At 38.3% G+C, this 17,977-nt stretch overlaps 1 protein-coding gene across 1 annotated transcript in view; it reads right to left on the bottom strand.

The window, feature by feature from the left end:
- PLCB1 (phospholipase C beta 1) overlaps positions 1–17,977 on the bottom strand; it is a 132,026-nt gene that overhangs the window by 84,834 nt on the left and 29,215 nt on the right. The window contains exons 3-6 of the mRNA XM_029283655.1: positions 14,392–14,445; positions 12,724–12,799; positions 3,805–3,905; positions 1,876–2,042 (exon numbers count right to left, since the gene is read on the bottom strand). Of these exons, the coding sequence (XP_029139488.1) occupies positions 1,876–2,042; positions 3,805–3,905; positions 12,724–12,799; positions 14,392–14,445 (398 nt within the window). The remainder of the gene's footprint in view (positions 1–1,875; positions 2,043–3,804; positions 3,906–12,723; positions 12,800–14,391; positions 14,446–17,977) is intronic.

The following is a 17,977-nucleotide window of genomic DNA, read 5'->3' as shown; positions in this document are numbered from 1 at the left end:
GGGGAAAACATTATTTACTTTTAAAGTTGGTTTATCTAAGAGGATGACAGAAAGGCAGTTTACTGCTAGTGAAAGAGATCAGAAAGCCAGTTGGTGTGGTGGTTAAGGCATCACGCTATAAACCTGGAATCTGTGAGTTCTATCTAGTCCTGCCTAAGGCGTGAAGCCAGCTGGTTGATCTTGATCAGTCACTGCCTCTCATTTGACCAGTCACTCCCTCAAGAAAGGAGGTAATGGCAAACCACTTCTTTAAAAAAAACACCTTGCCTAGAAAACTTCAGGGACTACTAAAGGCAGTCGACAGGAGTCAATACGGAAGGAAGGAAGGAAGGAAGGAAGGAAGGAAGGAAGGAAGGAAGGAAGGAAGGAAGGAAGGAAGATTCCTATTCAACTTATAAAGCACTTTTCAGGACTTTGGAGGAAAAAAAATCAACCCTTTGTAGGGAAGTTAAAGTGTTCAGAGAAAAAATAAAGCTACATGTAAAATCCCATTTTAATTCTAAAATTAAGACATTTTGGCTCAGTAAGTCTCAAAAACTAAAGTTGAATTAGCCTTTTGTTAATTAACTTCCTTTCAATGATGCTTCCTCTCCCATACCTAATCAGCCTGTGCCTATTGTCATGGAATTGTTTCAAAAGCAAGGAAGCCTGCAAAATACTTTTAATGAAAATAAAAGCAGAATCCTGCATAAATACAACATTATGTTAAAATGCCAGGCAATTGCAATGCATATGCTTAACTGAATGTAAGCAAAGAATCTGGCAGAAAGCCCAGTTTGGGTCAATAGAATTATTACTGATTTCTCTAAAAAAATACCTTTCCGAGGAGATGACGGAATACACTTCTATCTGTTCAGAAGCCCACTTAGCATAACTACAGGTAGTCCTCAACTTACGACCACAACTGAACCCAAAATTTCCCTTGCTAACCAAGGCAGTTATGAAGTGAGTTTTGCCCCATTTTACAACTCTTTTTTGCCACAGTTATTAAGCACTCCAGTTGTTTAAGAAAACCACATTGTTGTAAAGCACATCAGGCTTCTCCCATTAACTTTGCTTGTTGGAAGCAGCTGGGAAGGTTACAAACAGTGTTCACATGACCTGGAGACTACAGTTGTCATAAATACATGCCAGTTGCCAAGTGCCTGAATTTTGAGAATGTGACCCTGGGGAGGCTGCAACGGTTGTATGTAAAATGGTTGTTAAGTCACTTTTTTCAGTCGCTTTGAACACTCACTAAATGAATGGTTGTAAGTTGTGAACTACCTGTACCACCTCATCAGTACAGAGGAGACTGTACTAAAACCACCACTGGCATTATCAAGCAGCAGAAATCTTTTGCTGCAAGTCAGTGATATAAGGATGGTTTTCTAGATCAGGGGTCCCCAACCCCCCGGTCTGTGGACTGGTACAGGGCCGCGGCATGCCAGCAACCGGTCTGCATAACAAGCAAAGCCCCATCTGCACTCTCCAGTCCACGGAAAAACCTCTCTCCACGGAACCAGTCCCTGATGCCCAAAAGGTTGGGGACCTCTGTACTAGATTATCCCTTCCCACATATGCTCCCCTCCCCAGTTTTCAAATTCTAAGTAAATTAATTATTGTCCTGGTGATTACGTTTACATTGCTCTGAATAATCTATCCTATGAAATGAAAAGCAACAGGGAAGCTTAACTTGCTTTGTTCACTAAACAAACATATTTATTCTGTAACTACTGCAAAATCAAACATATTTATTCTGTAACTACTGCAAAAACTACTAGGCATGCTAGTAATGTCATTGACTATGAACTGGTATGTGCCACAAGGCATATCTGTCCACTGTAATTGCTTGGAGTCAGAACTGTAATATAGAAGAAAACGACAAATACTGACCTTTCTTTGCCAAACTATTATTGGGTTCATATTTTTCAATCAGTTGTTGAACCTGTTCTTGCTTCAAGGGCGGATAGAGAATTTCATTTAACCTTGGGTCTCGCTGCTTGAAGTTTATAAATTCCATCATCTGGTCAACAGTTAGATACGGTCTGCTCTTTGCCCCTCTGATAAAAAGAAAAACCATTGAAACATAAAGAAAAAGAAAAGGAATGTGAGCAAGCATCCTACATATCTCCTTCTGTTATGTTTCCTGGATGTGCTAATGTACCCGAGAACAAACTCTTGAAGCGTAGGTTCACACCGATAATGGACTAGTTGTTTGATTATATTCCATTTTATTGAGCTTCATGTAACTTCCTCCTCTCTCCCACATTGTATTAAAGACTAGAAGGGATGGAGAACACTGCCAAGGATGCTAAGTCTATAACTCAAGGACTATCTCTAAGCCTGAAGCTACAACGTAGAGAGGATTGATAGGCTAACAGTTACTATTAATTTTACTGGATCTAAAGTAACTATTGTTCCTGAATATCTGCCTTCACTGTCTTGACTATACAGGTAGACCTTGACTTACAACAGTTCATTTGGTGACCGTTCAAAGTTTCATCGGCACTAAAAAAAGTGAGTTATGACCGTTTTTCACAGTTACGACCTTTGCAGCCTCCCCATGATCACGTGATCAAAATTCAGATGCTTGGCAACTGGTTCATATTTATGACTGTTGTCATGTCCCAAGATCATGTGATCCACATCTGCGACCTTCAATAATGCCTTTCTTAATGTCATACGGGACAATTTGTTAAAGATGAAAGCATCCCCATAATGTTATTAATTTTTTTCTATTTGACCCAAACTCATCAGACCCTCATTGGCTCACTCAGAACAGCCACTGCCACAAGTTTATACTTGCAAATAGGCCTGCCACTTTTCCTCATATGATCATCAAATACCATTAAGACCATCAAATACCATATGATCATCAAATACCATTAAGACAGTGCTGCAGAAGCAGCATCTACCGACATCCTTTAGGGAGAGAATAAAATTATAGAGCTATAGCTAAAACATCAGAAAAAACAGACTGGGAAATTCTATGTAACTCACAACCCATGACAAAAGAATATGTGTTTAAAAGCTCTGGCACCAATTTTTAAAAATTGGAGCAATTTTGAGAGGAAAGATTTAAAATACAGAACTTGAAGAGAGTGTGATAGCAGAGAAAAGAATTTAATTATTTGTCCAACCAGAATTGTTCCATTTCAATTACAGTATGTCCTCCTCCAACTTTCTTTCTCTCTCCAGATAATTCCAACTGTATCCATATTGGTGTCAGTATTCTCTTTCATGCATCTACAGTTAAAGTCCCTCTAAATTCTAAGGAATTCCATACCAAAGGCATGACTATTAAAACCATAAGAAAAGGAATACATGTGATATTCATTGTTAAACTGTTTGGGTTTTCCATAACATTAGAATATGAAATAATAGCAGGTCAGCTGTCAATTGAATTTTATATTGAATGCAAGCACTGACAATAGGCACTGTACTACATTGTCTTCTGACTTATCTTTTTGCTATGTTGAAAAGATTATCAAGGCATGTACTGCCCAGTGGGTACCTCCTGACCACTTAGTTTACCTGGAGTTCAAACCAGTTATGTCAGAAGATAAATATCATCTGACAGTTACATTCCATTAGGAATATTGTATTATTAATGTTCAAGAGATCAACTAAAGTGGCAGAGCCTTATAGAGAAAAATTGTGGCTCTTAGAACAGCTGATACATTAAAATAATAAAACCAAAATATCCCAAACTCTGGTGATCAAAGGATGATGCTAGAACTGGAATAAAGCAATTTTCCATTGGGAAAAATATTATAACAAATACAGAAGTGAAGGAAAATGTAGGTTTCTACAACTCCTTACAGTTCTAGGAAGATGTGGTCAATTTCAGGTCGAGGACAAAAGTTGCTCAAAAACTCCCTGTATATTTCTGGAGTGAAGTCGTCTTGAGGAATGGAATCATTCTGGAGAGGAATTAAAATACAGCATGTAAAGTAATGATTTCTCAAAGTTGTTGTTCCTTCTCAATTGTTCAGTCTTTTTCAAAGCTTTCAATCTGCTAACAGTTCTACTAAATTTCTTCTAATTTATTTGGCTCCTGTACCTCCTTGGTGCTTTGCTGAATATTTGTTACAATCAATCTTTATTTATGGTTATAGACCAGAATTAAAAATTAAAATGTTAAAACAAAATAAAACAAAACAGTAGAATAGTATATTACAGTTAGTGATGAGATCACCAGTGGGCATCCAAAGTCTGCCTAATTTTACAGACAATATAGCAGAATTTAGCTATGTTCAAAGAAACTATATCATACTGATCCAATAGTAACCACTGTACATAAAAGATATCAGAATTTCCCAGATATTTTGTCAGATAAAGAGTTATAAAATGAGTGCATGAATCTGTATAGAGGGTGCAAAATACATAACAGGACATGAGCTGTGGTTTCAATGGCCTCTTGTCCACAGGGGAACAATCTCAGTTCATACTTTTTTTGTATTGACCCTCCAAAACTGCTGTGAAGAGACCATTAACAACATGCCAGAATTAGAGTCCTCTGAAATTTAGAAACAGTTAATATAAATGTCTCACTGGTTTGCGAAGCAAGGCCTGACTGCTCAAGAAAACATTATTGGGTAGGACAGACAGATCCTGTTTGATTTCCTAGTTTTTAATATATTGTTTAAATGCACCAAATGCATGCTCGTAGCCCATGAGTAGGAACTCCTCCAAGTTGCTGGATTATTTTTAATCCGTGTTGATTTACAATTATCTTCCATAAGGAGGGGGCTCAGATCTGCATCCTATCTTCTTACACCCATTTACGCCCAGCATCCTTATTGAGTTTCCAGTATGACTTTTTTATTCCTCCAGCAAACAAAGTCAGCATCATATTCTCCCATTTTTAATGGTGCAGAAATACAATATCTCAAACTATACTTGAATACCTTGAGACTGTAGACTTATCAGAAAAAAATGAAAAAATGGAATGAAATTTTGATTTAATGGGTCAATCTGAAAAGGGGTTGTCTTTTAGTCTTGAAGAGTGCAAGATGTGAAGCCTTTAAATCAAAATTTCATAAATGTCAACCTCAGTCCAGTTTGTTGTCATACAACAATGGAAAGCAAGCAGTTGGAAGTAGAATGTAAATTATATGTGGTGGAATTATTCATTTTCCCAACTTCAAAATTCATTTTCCTATAATCAATAAGAACAAGAATGCATTGCTTGCACTGCATTATTTATTTTCTGTAAAAGTTGAAATAATATAAAACAGAAATATAACTTATGTATCCCCGGTATAACTGTCAAGTTAAAATCAGCATTTCACAATTACTATCGTAAAAATATTTCTACCCACCTAATAGAATCATATGTAACATTCTTTCAGCTATGCTGTTAAAACCAAAAATTTACAAGTTTCCATTACTGACCAACTTTCACAAATTGGAGCACTGTATGCCATCTTGATTGCTCAACTGAACAGCTTCCTAATTGTGTTTTGCTAGATTTACAAAAAGAGACTACTTGAAATACAGAAGAAATTTATAACAAAGATCAACAACTGCTGGAATGGATCACAGAGAAAGACTATCTTATGCTAAAAATGGATTTATTTGACCATAGTTAAGGTGGGAGATGTCCTTTTGACATCTCCCATGTTAATGTGTTGTGTTATATGTTTTTTTCTTAAAGGAGAAATGCCTCTGTTTTTGAGGTTAAACTTTAGATTTAGATGAGGATACTGGGACCTTTTTATGCTTTTTAAAGGGAGTTTTGCCTATGGTTGAGAAATGGAGTTTTATATTTGTTAAATTTAATATTTTAGAGCTCTGGAGTTTTTGCTGACAATTGGGTAAGAAGAAGATGTAATTATTTGATTTGTTTATTACTAAAAGATGAATTATGGAACTAAGTGATGAAAAGATTAGGAAATTGTACTGATGATGAGAGTGGGAAGTAGGTACCTTAAAAGGGGAAAAAATGTATTCTTTTTCTTTTTTTTTCATCAGTTGTTTTTTGTATAAAAATCTTAATAAAAATATTTTCTGGTTAGACTGGAAACATATTAATTATTACTGGATGTTCTATTTCCTCTCTGGCTCTTTATCTGCCACCAGATAGTGAACTCCCTTCCTATTCTTATCTTATACTTCCTGCCAACTAACTGTTGCTGTATTGTCTTTATTTCCAAATATTGCTCTAAAGAAATTTTCTCAACTATCAAAGTAGTTTGAAAAGGTCATAAATTTGAATCAAAGTGACTGAAATTGAAAACCAATTACCCTAAACCAGGGGTAGGCAACCTTGGCTCTTTTATGACTCGTGGACTTCAACTCCCAGAATTCCTGAGCCAGCATGGCTCAGCTTGGAAGCCTCTCCTTTCTCCTCAGCATGGCTGGCTCAGGAATTCTGGGAGTTGAAGTCCACGAGTCATAAAAGAGCCAAGGTTGCCTACCCCTGCCCTAAACATTTCAGAGCCAATCAAGAAGTCTTTTCTGACAACTGTAAATGTTTAGCCATTATTGGTCAATCACAAATCTTTTCCATATAAATCTGGTAATTTAAAATGAATCTGTTTACTTTTTAATAGAAATGCAGTATTTTCCATCTATAACTTTCATTTTTGGTAGCTGATTACAGTTTTTTAAAAAATGTTTTAGCATTTTAAAAAGAAATTCTGGCATGTCTCCTTATGGAGAAACACTACATTAAGTTTTTGTTACCTTGTTTCTGTTATTTCCCATAATAACTGAAAAATATAATTTCATTTAAATATTTGTGTTAAAATTATTTTCTATAATAGTGAACCACATTGCATTTAGTTAATTGAAGGGTATGTATGTCTCCAAAACCAGTAAAATCCTTTCAAAAGTCTAACAAAAAAACCCTTCAAACTATGCATCTTTTTTTCCACTTTTATTTGAAATTGGGAAAGGAGTCCGGCAAGGCTGTATACTGTCGCCCTGCCTATTTAACTTACATGCAGAGCACATCATGAGAAAGGCAGGGCTAGATGAATCAAAAGTTGGAATTAAGATTGCCGGGAGAAACATCAACAACCTAAGATATGCAGATGATACCACTCTAATGGCAGAAAGTGAAGAGGAACTAAAGAGCCTCTTGATGCGGGTGAAGAAGGAGAGTGCAAAAGTTGGCTTGAAACTCAACATTAAGAAAACCAAGATCATGGCATCCGGCCCTCTCAATTCTTGGCAAAGATGGGGAAGAAATAGAGGTAGTGACAGATTTTATTTTCCTGGGCTCCAAGATCACCTCAGATGGGGACTGCAGCCAAGAAATTAAAAGACGCTTGCTCCTGGGGAGGAAAGCTATGGCAAATCTAGACAGCATACTAAAAAGCAGAGACATCACCCTGCCAACAAAAGTACGTATAGTCAAGGCCATGGTTTTCCCAGTTGCAATGTATGGCTGTGAAAGTTGGACCATAAGAAAGGCTGAGCAACAAAGAATTGAGGCCTTTGAACTATGGTGCTGGAGAAGACTCCTGCGAGTCCCTTGGACTGCAAGGCGATCAAACCGGTCAGTCCTAGAGGAGATCAACCTTGACTGCTCTTTAGAAGGCCAGATCCTGAAGTTGAAACTCAAGTACTTTGGCCACCTAATGAGAAGGAAGGACTCACTGGAGAAGAGCCTAATGCTGGGAAAGATTGAGGGCCATAGAAGAAGGGGACGACAGAGAATGAGGTGGCTGGATGGAGGCACTGAAGCAGTAGGCGTGAGCTTAAATGGACTCCAGAAGATGGTAGAGGACAGGAAGGCCTGGAGGAACGTTGTCCATAGGGTCGCGATGGGTCAGACACAACTTCGCAATTAACAACAACAACAAAAGCTATTAACCAGTTGTGGATTTTTAAAATATTTTCATGTTGTTATCTTCTTAAAATAAATTCTTATTTTTCAACTACTTTCCAACATTTCCTATAACATGCACTGGATTTCTTTCATTACACTTTTACTTGTTGCAGAAAATGAAAAGTTATGCTATTCACAAAATCTCCTAGCCAAATCCTAACTCCAACTCTGTTCTTGTCAAAGTCAACCCTAGATGTCTTCTAAGGTAGGGGTGCCCAATCCCCGGGCTGTAGACCTGGTCCCTGGTGCCCAAAAGGTTGGGGGCCACTGTTTTAAGATGTAGGGCTCCAAATGCATGCCTCATCCTGATGTAATCATGGTGAATTGAACATATATTGTGTGACAGTAGCAGAAGCAGCATCAGTCAACCACTGCAGTGAGATAACAAAGTGAAAGGGAGCGGACAGAAAGGTTATTCAGTGGCAGAGTTCTGCAGAATAATAAGTACATGCATTTTGAAAAAAATGTTGTTCAAAGACTGTATAACCATGTACAACTTCTCATACACGACACACCTCCAACAGCAACTACTTTTACACATTGTTTCTTATTTATCCAGGGTTTTTTCAACTATTTTGATGCACTAGCACAGTGGTTCTCAACTTTTTTAATGCCGCAACCCCAACCGGTCGTAAGTCGAGGACTAAACCGGTCGTAAGTCGAGGACTAAACCGGTCATAAGTCGAGGACTAAACCGGTCGTAAGTCAAGGACTACCCAACCGGTCGTAAGTCGAGGACTTTCCCTGCCCGGGAGTGCCGCGCATGCATGATTCCGCCCCCTGCGCCAGCTGAGGCGTAGCTGGCAAGCAGCAGAGACAGAGCAGGCCAACCACCAGCTGGCCCAGCCCAAGGGAGGTAAGGCACCCACTGGAAAAGGGGAAAAAAATGGCGGACAAAAAAATGGCGGACAAAAAAAAATGGCAGACAGCCTTGCTTGGCGACCCCCATGAAATGGTTGATCGACCCCAAATGGGGTCCCGACCCACAGGTTGAGAACCACTGCACTAGCAGCTATTAAATTAGTAGTTCAGTATCACAATCATTTAGCATTTAGTGACTGGGACTGTGCTTGAATAAGTATTTTTTGTAAAAGTACAAAAATGTTCTGATTTTAGCTCTTTTAAGTATATTAGATCTTTTCCTGTAAGCTAGTATATCCCTTTGTATTATTTATTCTTTCAAAACTTTTAACCTTCTTCTCAACCTTTGTAACCATAAACCGAATTGGGTTTAAACTTAGTCATGACCAAAATGATTTATTTTCTTTCATTTTGAAGAATTTAGTTGCAGTACCTATCCGTGAAGAATAAAACTGAGCATTCACCTAAACAATTCTAAAAAAAACAAACAAAGTTCTCATCTTAAATGTATCTGCTGAAATAAACAAGATGCACCAACCTATGCATCTTTCTCGGTTCAAACAAATCTTTATTTTTTCCCCCTTACTATATCAACACAGAAGCTGGCTACTTCAATCTACAGACATCTGATTGCAAAATTAAGGTGCCATGCCATCATAATCATTTTTGATGGGAATATTTGGATTTGCATACCAACTATTCTCCAGGAGTGTAAGCGGTTTAAGCACAGATCTTCTTTCATTTTATCCATATAAACACCTTGTATAGAAGACTGGTCAGAAACAGAGCACTGATTTCATTTGTATGCAGTGTCATTAGAATCTTTATACTGTATGTTTTTAATTTTGTAAAGCTTTTATAATCAACTGTAATGGATTTTTAAAGGATTTTTTTAATTCCACCTTTTTTCATATACAACTCATGATTGTTAATATGTCGATATTTCTTCCCACTCCTATTTTCCCCATAACAAACATGCGAAGTGAGTTGGGCTGAGAGTGATTGGCCCAACTGGTTTTCATGCCTAAGGTGGCACTAGAACTCACAGTCTCTTGGTTTCTAGGCCAATTTAACCATTACCCATTTTAGCTATTATGTTGCATTATTGTTGCGCAATTTGTTGTTCACTCTTTTGTTCTGATCAATGATGAAATAAATCATTGTATTTATTTATTCATCCTGTAAATTTCCATGGGAGGGGTCAATTGAACCTGGGTCTCCCAAGCCTAGTCTATCTTCTTAACTAGATGATAACCAGTGATAGAACAGAAAGACTGGAGAGAAAGAGATTTCATGAGAGTAGCTGTTTGCTCTTCTACGTATTGAGAACAATGCAACCACACTGGCAGCAGGAAAAGGTCAGGCAAAGGTGAGATTGCCTACAGAAAATGTTTGCTTTTTCTCTTCCCCCAACCCACTTCACAGAGCAGATAGACTGGAGAGAAAAAGATTTCAAGAGAGTACTGTAAATTGTTTGTGTAGCATGCCAACGGATACCAGCCCCAGACTGCCAGTTTGACATTGCTTTTGATGTGTAGAAGAGCAAATATACTCTCTTGAAATCTCTCTCTCCAATTTTTCTGCTCTCTTATTCCTGTGAAATCCCTTCCTCTCCAATCTCTGCTCTGTGGGGGGAGGGGGGGAAGAAGAAACTATAAGTCAGGACAAGACTTACAATGGCAATGTCATGATTGAGGTATGCTTGGAGGCAGTAAATGAGCTGTAAAAAAAATTTCAGTGCCACTGTAAATACACATTCTGCTTCTAAGGTCTGAATGTTAACAATGATTACATGTAAATGAAGGGTGTGAACCATATAACATTTAGCTTTTTGTACTAAGTAATATACTTTAATGGGTTTCTGATTCACAGTTTTTACTCTATTTCTGTAGGACATTCAAACAGTTAATTCTTTGCTACTCAGGGAAAGTCACTGACATATTTTGCTGTAATATACTATGTAATATACTACATTATCGAAATGTGATAAAAATCATTATGTAGAAAGTATCAAGAGAGATAACAAAAATAATTAAGCTTATGCAAAATTATAGAGAGTGGATGGGTAAATATTTGCTCATGGGAAGCTACTCCTGAAATGTCAAAGTAAACATAAAAGGTTTTGATCAAATATACAAGAATGTAGCAAACGTAGGTCTAATTTGCTTAAATATTGCTGTGTTGAGAGAAATGCTAAGATAGAAAAGCCATAGCCATTATTTATTTCTTTGCTTTGTACAACTACTAAGGAAATAAAAGATACTGTTGTCAACTTTCTTACTTCTGTTTTTTGTTTGTTTGGTTGGTTTTTTGTTTTTTGTTTTGATAGACAGGGCCTTTTCCCCCACAATATCCCAGTGACTGGAAAAATTCCCAGGAGCCAATAGAAAGATCAAGTGATGTTCCACATTTGCCTCCCCTCTTAAGATATCTGCATTTCATATTGGGTTGTCTTTCAAGAATAACCTAAAAGCTTTAGCTATGAATCTTTCAAAAGGAAGAGGGAGAAAATCACACATCCCATTAGTTGATAAATAACTTCATCAGCCACCAAAAATGGGCAGAATGTTGACTTTGACTGAACAAACCAGAGGCCATCTTGAACTAGAGTATCTGGAATACAACTTCCCCTTTCAACATTGCTGCTTTAACATTAAACGTGCCCAACTTCATCTCTGTAGCTTGTGGGTGGCTATCAGTCAACCCATTAGGCAGACCAGACCAGAAAATCAACTCTGCAGGAAGACTAGAACTATATCTTATCGAGATAGGCTATAATAACAGAAGCTTGCCAGCATGATTGTGCTATACCTCCTCCCCAAATTTATCCCAATGAACCAGAGGGAGTCTGTCTGAATTACTTCTGAATGTTATCTTGCTTCCCAGGACATAATTTTCAGCCCTCTTTGCTTATGTAACAGTTCTTGCATATTTCTGTCATGGTAATTTCCCTTCCTCTTTATACTATTAAAGCTGCATAATATTTTTCTTGGTGCCTTTTATTTCTGGAGAATTCTTAACATCCCATATGCATTTTTGTAGCATGTAGGAGGAAAGCTTACTAATCAGATAATCCTCAGTGTCTCTCCCCATCAAAGGGAATCAATGTTGCCTGCAGAAAGAGACTGATGAGACACTTTTCCATAGTGAATGCTTTTGTCTACTGTCAGCACAGATCAGGATGTACTTGAAAGTATGAATTAAATAATTTTACATTTTTTCCTTCCACAAAGACAAATCCCACATTAATTAAACCAAAAGTTGGCAATATATCACATCTGCTCACCCGGCTCTCTCAGTTCCACCTACCCAGGAGTTTCTCCATCTCTTGTTTGGCTATCAGTAATCAGGATTGATTTCCCTACACAATTATTACAAACTCTGCTTCTGTTCAGGTTTTCTATGGCAAAGTTGCTTCTACTGTTTAATCATATGTCTAAAGATTTACAGTGCATTTTTTTTAAAATTGGTGTTTTATAATGTAGTCCTTAAAAGGTTTTGCCACCCATCCCAATTTGAAAGATGGGGGCATACATCATTTCAGACTCAAGATTTCACTCTCCAAAATGTGTAGGAGACGAACTGCCACTGAGAACCACCCCTGGAGCTCTTCTTCTTTAGATTCAAATAGAAACACTTTGAATTGTTTGGGGGAAAACGCATGACATGGTATTCTCTTGCCCTGCTGGAATTTGGCAAAATGCTGAATACATTTCTCCAGAACATCTAAATCCCTGTTGGGATTCTGACATATTTTTCTTTTTCTATCCCAGTGCTACTCGTTAAAACAACAGCCAATATCTTTCAGTAAAAAAGCCAGTTAAGAGTAGATACAGCAAATTTGCTAAGCTGGAATCCCACCAGAATACTGAGTGATAGGATGAACCCAGAGACTAGCATATAAGCTTATTGGTGCTTGAAAAATTCTAGAACTGACACACACTAGAACTAACATCAGAGTGGCTGGATTGCATGGCTGGAAGAGAAGCAGAGGTCAACGTTTCTTATTAAAATCAGAGGAAAAAGGTTTCAATACTTACTCTAGCAGATGGAAGATTACAAGCTTCCAGTGCAGTCTCAACACGCTTTCTGTCAGAGGAGAATAAGCGATAAATGCTGCAAAATTTAAAAAAAATATGAGTGAGGCTCTTCACTAATCCCTCATATATTCTTGGTCTGCTGGCATTACACTATCTAAAGGATTGCTTCTCTCTCTCTCTCTCTCTCTCTCTCTCTCTCTCTCTCTCTCTCTGTGTGTGTGTGTGTGTGTGTGTGTATCTGTCTGTCTGTCTGTCTCTGTCTCTCCAATGAATTTCTGTGGTTGGCTAACTCTTTATTCATATACTCAATGCCATCTAATATCATTACTCTCCATCTAACTTTAGAACCAATTCAGACATTACAGAAAAATCAGTTCAAATCTGTTACCCCGCATTATTTTGGACAAGGTGACACAAGCAATGTTAAGTCGTTGAAGCTTAGGATGCACAATTTTTCAAACTGAGTTTTATATATTAGTAAGATATATATTTGGATGTAGGTAGATGTGTAGATGATTCTGTTAGAATGAATTTGCTAGTTCTTGCAAGATAGTTCTTGCCCTTTCAGTTCTGCATGTGTTATTGTGTACATTCCCTTCCCGAACAAGCTCAAATAATATTCTAGAACCATGTTGGAGATCCAGTTGATATTCATGAAGCACAGCTCCTGCTATCACTCACTTTCGACCCATGTTGATAGAACCTGGGGTTCAACAAACACCTGATTTACATCCCTACCCTACAGACCAAGTGGCTGATATCAATCTATGGCCTCTACAATGCTTCCATGTTCATATCTGCCACCTAAATAGTAATCTAGGAAACTACTGGGCTGCCATTAGCAAACAAACTGAAAAGCCTTGCACAGCCAATCTGTACAAAATAAATCTGATTCACTCTTCAGCTTTATTTTTATGTGCCTCAGCCATGGTCTTTTCCAATTCTTAATTTCTGAAACAAAGATTTTGTTCCCACTGGGGTGGTTAATCTAACCTTGAATTGTATCCTCGCACACTACAATTGGATATCCCATATGATTTTCTAGAGACATTATGTTGCCTAAAGTAAAGGATTAAATCCCCCCCATTCCTTCTATTCCACATAGGGAACATCAATCAACAAGTAGTTGACCATATGTCAACACTGATTATGTCATAATGTACTTAGTTGCACTTATGGGTAGCAGGCTAATTGAGAGTGCATTTCAGACTAGCTACATGAGAAACATAACTCTTCAGTCTGACATCTTGCCACTATTCTGGTTCAGTGTATGGTTAACCCAAGGGAGGCTTCATAGGATTGAATGCTCTTCTGTACTTATATTTCTTTTACAGAACAAAAGTTTCCAGTCGTGCCTTCTTTGTCACACGCTAACTCTCTATCTATGTTGGCATGTCTGTGTGTGATTTGCAGAAGGGGAGAGTGAGTTCTTTTGTATGGTAAAACAATGAAAGACACCCCCCCATTTACAACCTGAAATGGTATAATCCAAACACAGCTTGACCATCATACAGTGAAGAGTACTAAACCATGATGAAATTTCACGGCATGCTTCTATTTTTAAATGGTGCCTAGAAAGTCAGTTTCATAATACTATAGATTATAGAACATGCAATGACATTTTAAAGCTTCCAACAATCCAAACGGTCATAATGGAACCCAACTTACTTCTTCAAAGGGATACGCCCATCTGTAGTGACTTGCAATTTAAGTTTTGTGTACCTAAGAAAATAATGTGTTGATGAGAAATCATTGCAACAATATTAGAACTTGCTTTATCCATTGTTGACCATAAAACAACCTTGTACTTTGTTCTATTGAAGAAAATTATAATGTCACCAAAACTGTTTCCAAAAAAAGCTTAATGCATTTAAACATTAAGAAAATGATATTTACCTGTAATGAATTTCTAAGTGCACCTTCTGAGGGAATAATCGAGTCCCCCCAGTAACTTAAAACAAAAATAGAATTTTGTTCAAGCTGGTTTGTTTTACACTATTCTTACATGTATAAAGATCTATTTTATGTATATGAATTCTGTATTCATATACAGAATCCATACTCTGTTCCTTAAAAAGACATGGCTTGAAATAGGTTATGGATATAGAAAATTGGAAGACTTCATCTATGCAGAAATAGTGCAGTGAACCCTGCAGTGGACAGACAGATGGACTTGATGACCTCTTAGGTGACTTCTGTGTTCTTGCAATCAAGCTGCTAATGGCACAGTTCTATTCAAACAGTTCACTCATATCAGCGTGGATTTTAGACTCTCTTTTAGCCACATGAGAAAGCATTTTTTCTTTCAGAAGTAGGAATGATGGGTAAAAAGAGAGGGACAGACTCAGCTGGTTAATTGGAAATAAATATCAATATCATAGGGCCCTGTGAAGTTTTGAAGGGATACTTTACTTAAACAGACCAAGCCTATTAATATTCACCAGATGCCTTCTAGTCAGGTATGTATGTATGTAAGAGTGGTGGGATTCAAATATGTGAACAACCGGTTCTCTGTGTGGATGCCGCTTTCAGAAGTCCATTCTGGACCCGGGCAACAAAAAATTAGCTACTGGTTCTGCCAAAGTGGTGCGAACTGGCTGAATCTCACCACTAGTATATATATGTATGCATGCATGTTATGTATTCAATTTTTATAGCCATCCATCTCAGTCAATGACTCTGGGTAGCTTACAATTAAAAAAAAATACATATTACAATCAAAATACGAAAACATTTTAAAACAATAAAAACAATAGAAGCAGCCAAAATAAATATACATAGCAGTTGAGATCCTTGGCTAGTTAGCACTGGAACTAGGAAATGGAGCCCTTAACACATTCAACGCCCCAGGCACGGGAACACAGCCAGGTTTTTAGGGTCTTATGAAAGGCTAACAGGGTTGGAGCTATTCTGATCTTCGAAGAGAGGATGTTCCATGGAGTAGGGGCCACTGTGGAAAAAGCCTGTGTTCTAGTCCACACTAATCAACAGTCTATGGCTGATGGGATCTGCCCATTCTGCTGGATCCGGATGAAGTGCATCCAGATGCTAAACTGCCTAGTAAGCACTGGTGAATAATCAGTAGGAGACAAGTGTGTCTGCAGTGCTTACCACAATTACCTCCTGGCTGGGTCACACACTGCATGCAGGACAGAGCTGCCCTGCCTGAAGCTCCCTCTGCACTGGCCAAAGTTGTTGTAGGCAGGCTGACTCTGCTTCATGTTGTAGACCAGTGGTTCTCAACCTTTTTAATGCCGCGACCCCAACCGGTCGTAAGTCGAGGACTAAACCGGTTGTAAGTCGAGGACTAAACTGGTCGTAAGTCGAGGACTAAGCCGGTTGTAAGTCAAGGACTACCCAACCGGTCGTAAGTCGAGGACTTTCCTTGCCCGGGAGCGCCGCGCATGCGTGGTTCCGCCCCCTGCGCCGGCCAAGGCATAGCTGGCAAGCGGCAGAGATGGAGCAGGCCGACCACCAGCTGGCCCAGCCCAAGGGAGGTAAGGCACCCGCCGGAAAAGGGGAAAAAATGGCAGACATAAAAAGTGGCGGACAAAAAAAATGGCGGACAGCCTTGCTTGGCGACCCCCATGAAATGGTTGATCGACCCCAAATGGGGTCCCGACCCACAGGTTGAGAACCACTCTTGTAGACAGTCCCAAAGCCACCCAGTGTGAAAGCATTTTGGTCAGTAATGAAAGAAGGAATTGATAAGAACCTTCTCTCGTGGCATTGATCTGAAGTGGTTGAGGCCCTGCAGATTGTTTCAATTAAATCAAATGGCCTCTTTGCTTTCCCAGAGCAAATGCCATCATCTCCACTGTCCCAAAACGCTTGCTTGAAATGAATCTACATTGTTTCATAAAAAGCTTATTACTGTATACACTTGTGGATAAGACTATCCATGGATAATGTATTTGGGTGATGTATTTGTGGATCTAAAATTCTTGGCTTATCCGTGAATGTATGATATACAGTAGCTACCTTATACATAATGAATCAAGCTGTCAGGAATTGCAGAAATGATGGGAAGAGAAAGGCAATACTATGCTTCCAATGCTTTTCGCTAGTTTTACCCCCTGAAGTTAAGAAGCTGGCTTGGGAGTGAGGAAAAAAGGGGGAAATGAAAATTGCTGTAGGCAGGATTAAACCCTTTTGCTGAAAAATTTCAACTGCCCTTTTCTCCATATTCACTTAATCTTCAAACAAATCCTTCTCCTTTTCTTATTGGAAGATCCTATCCCTTGTTTATTCTCCTGCCACATAAACAGGTTAGACACTGCAACTCATTAAATTACCAGTATAATATTTATAATTTTGGTTTAAAGAAAACATTGTTATTATTCCAGTTAATTCATAAGGAAGTCTGAGAAATCTTGGCAATGCAGTTCATCTGTACCTCTTTAGTGGAACCTAAATCTGAGTATCAATGATTTCATTCTCTGCATTGCCCTAGTCCATTAGATTTTGCAAAAAGGATTCATCTACAGAGCAGGAAACATCTGTATGGAACACGTGGTGCTGAAAAGCTGTTAATTCTTGGGGAATTATTTTATAGAAGACATTAAGCTATGAAAGCATTAGGAAAGTGAACACACCTTTCTGTGCATTACATTTTCTACCCCAAAAGAGCATTTCACCATGATTTCACCATGATTTCATTACATATGCTTGTGTATAACATGTAGTTTAAATATACCTCCACTTATTCTTATTCAATCATCTGCATGTCTGTAGATAAACTTGGCTATATTTAGGCGTTTCCTCTTTAAGCTGAAAAAAGTGTTTCCTCTTTAAGCTGAAAAAAGTGTCAACTATTTTTGCCCCAGGATATTGTCATCAACACCACCCTTTGTGCTTTTGTTTCCAAAGCCCTCTGGATCAACACATCTTGCCTACAGATTCACAGGAACAGATTGACATTTATTTGCTTATGAGGGCAAAGGCACAAGCAATTAAGGGAGGTGAAACTCTTGTAGCCATTTATTGTTTAGCTAATAATAGATAGCACGTCATAAGGAGATAAGCCTGTCATTTATTGTTTACAATCTTAAGCAGTAGTGTCAGAATTTGCTATTTCCAGCTAGCCAGTCAATAAGAATATAGATATGGTTCTAGAACTGGCCACTATTATTTATGCTATGTTGACTGGCAGGTTTAAGCAGTGGTGGGATTCAGCTGGTTTGCACCAGTTCAGCAGAATCGGTAGCTAATTTTTTGTTGCCCAGGCCCAGAATGGACTTCCAGAAGCGGCATC

This window comes from Protobothrops mucrosquamatus, unplaced genomic scaffold, assembly GCF_001527695.2.
Source record: "Protobothrops mucrosquamatus isolate PMUCROS unplaced genomic scaffold, P.Mucros_1.0 scaffold166, whole genome shotgun sequence".
Lineage (NCBI taxonomy): Eukaryota > Metazoa > Chordata > Lepidosauria > Squamata > Viperidae > Protobothrops > Protobothrops mucrosquamatus.
Note: the sequence above shows the minus strand (reverse complement) of the source record. Positions and strands in the feature narration are given on the sequence as shown.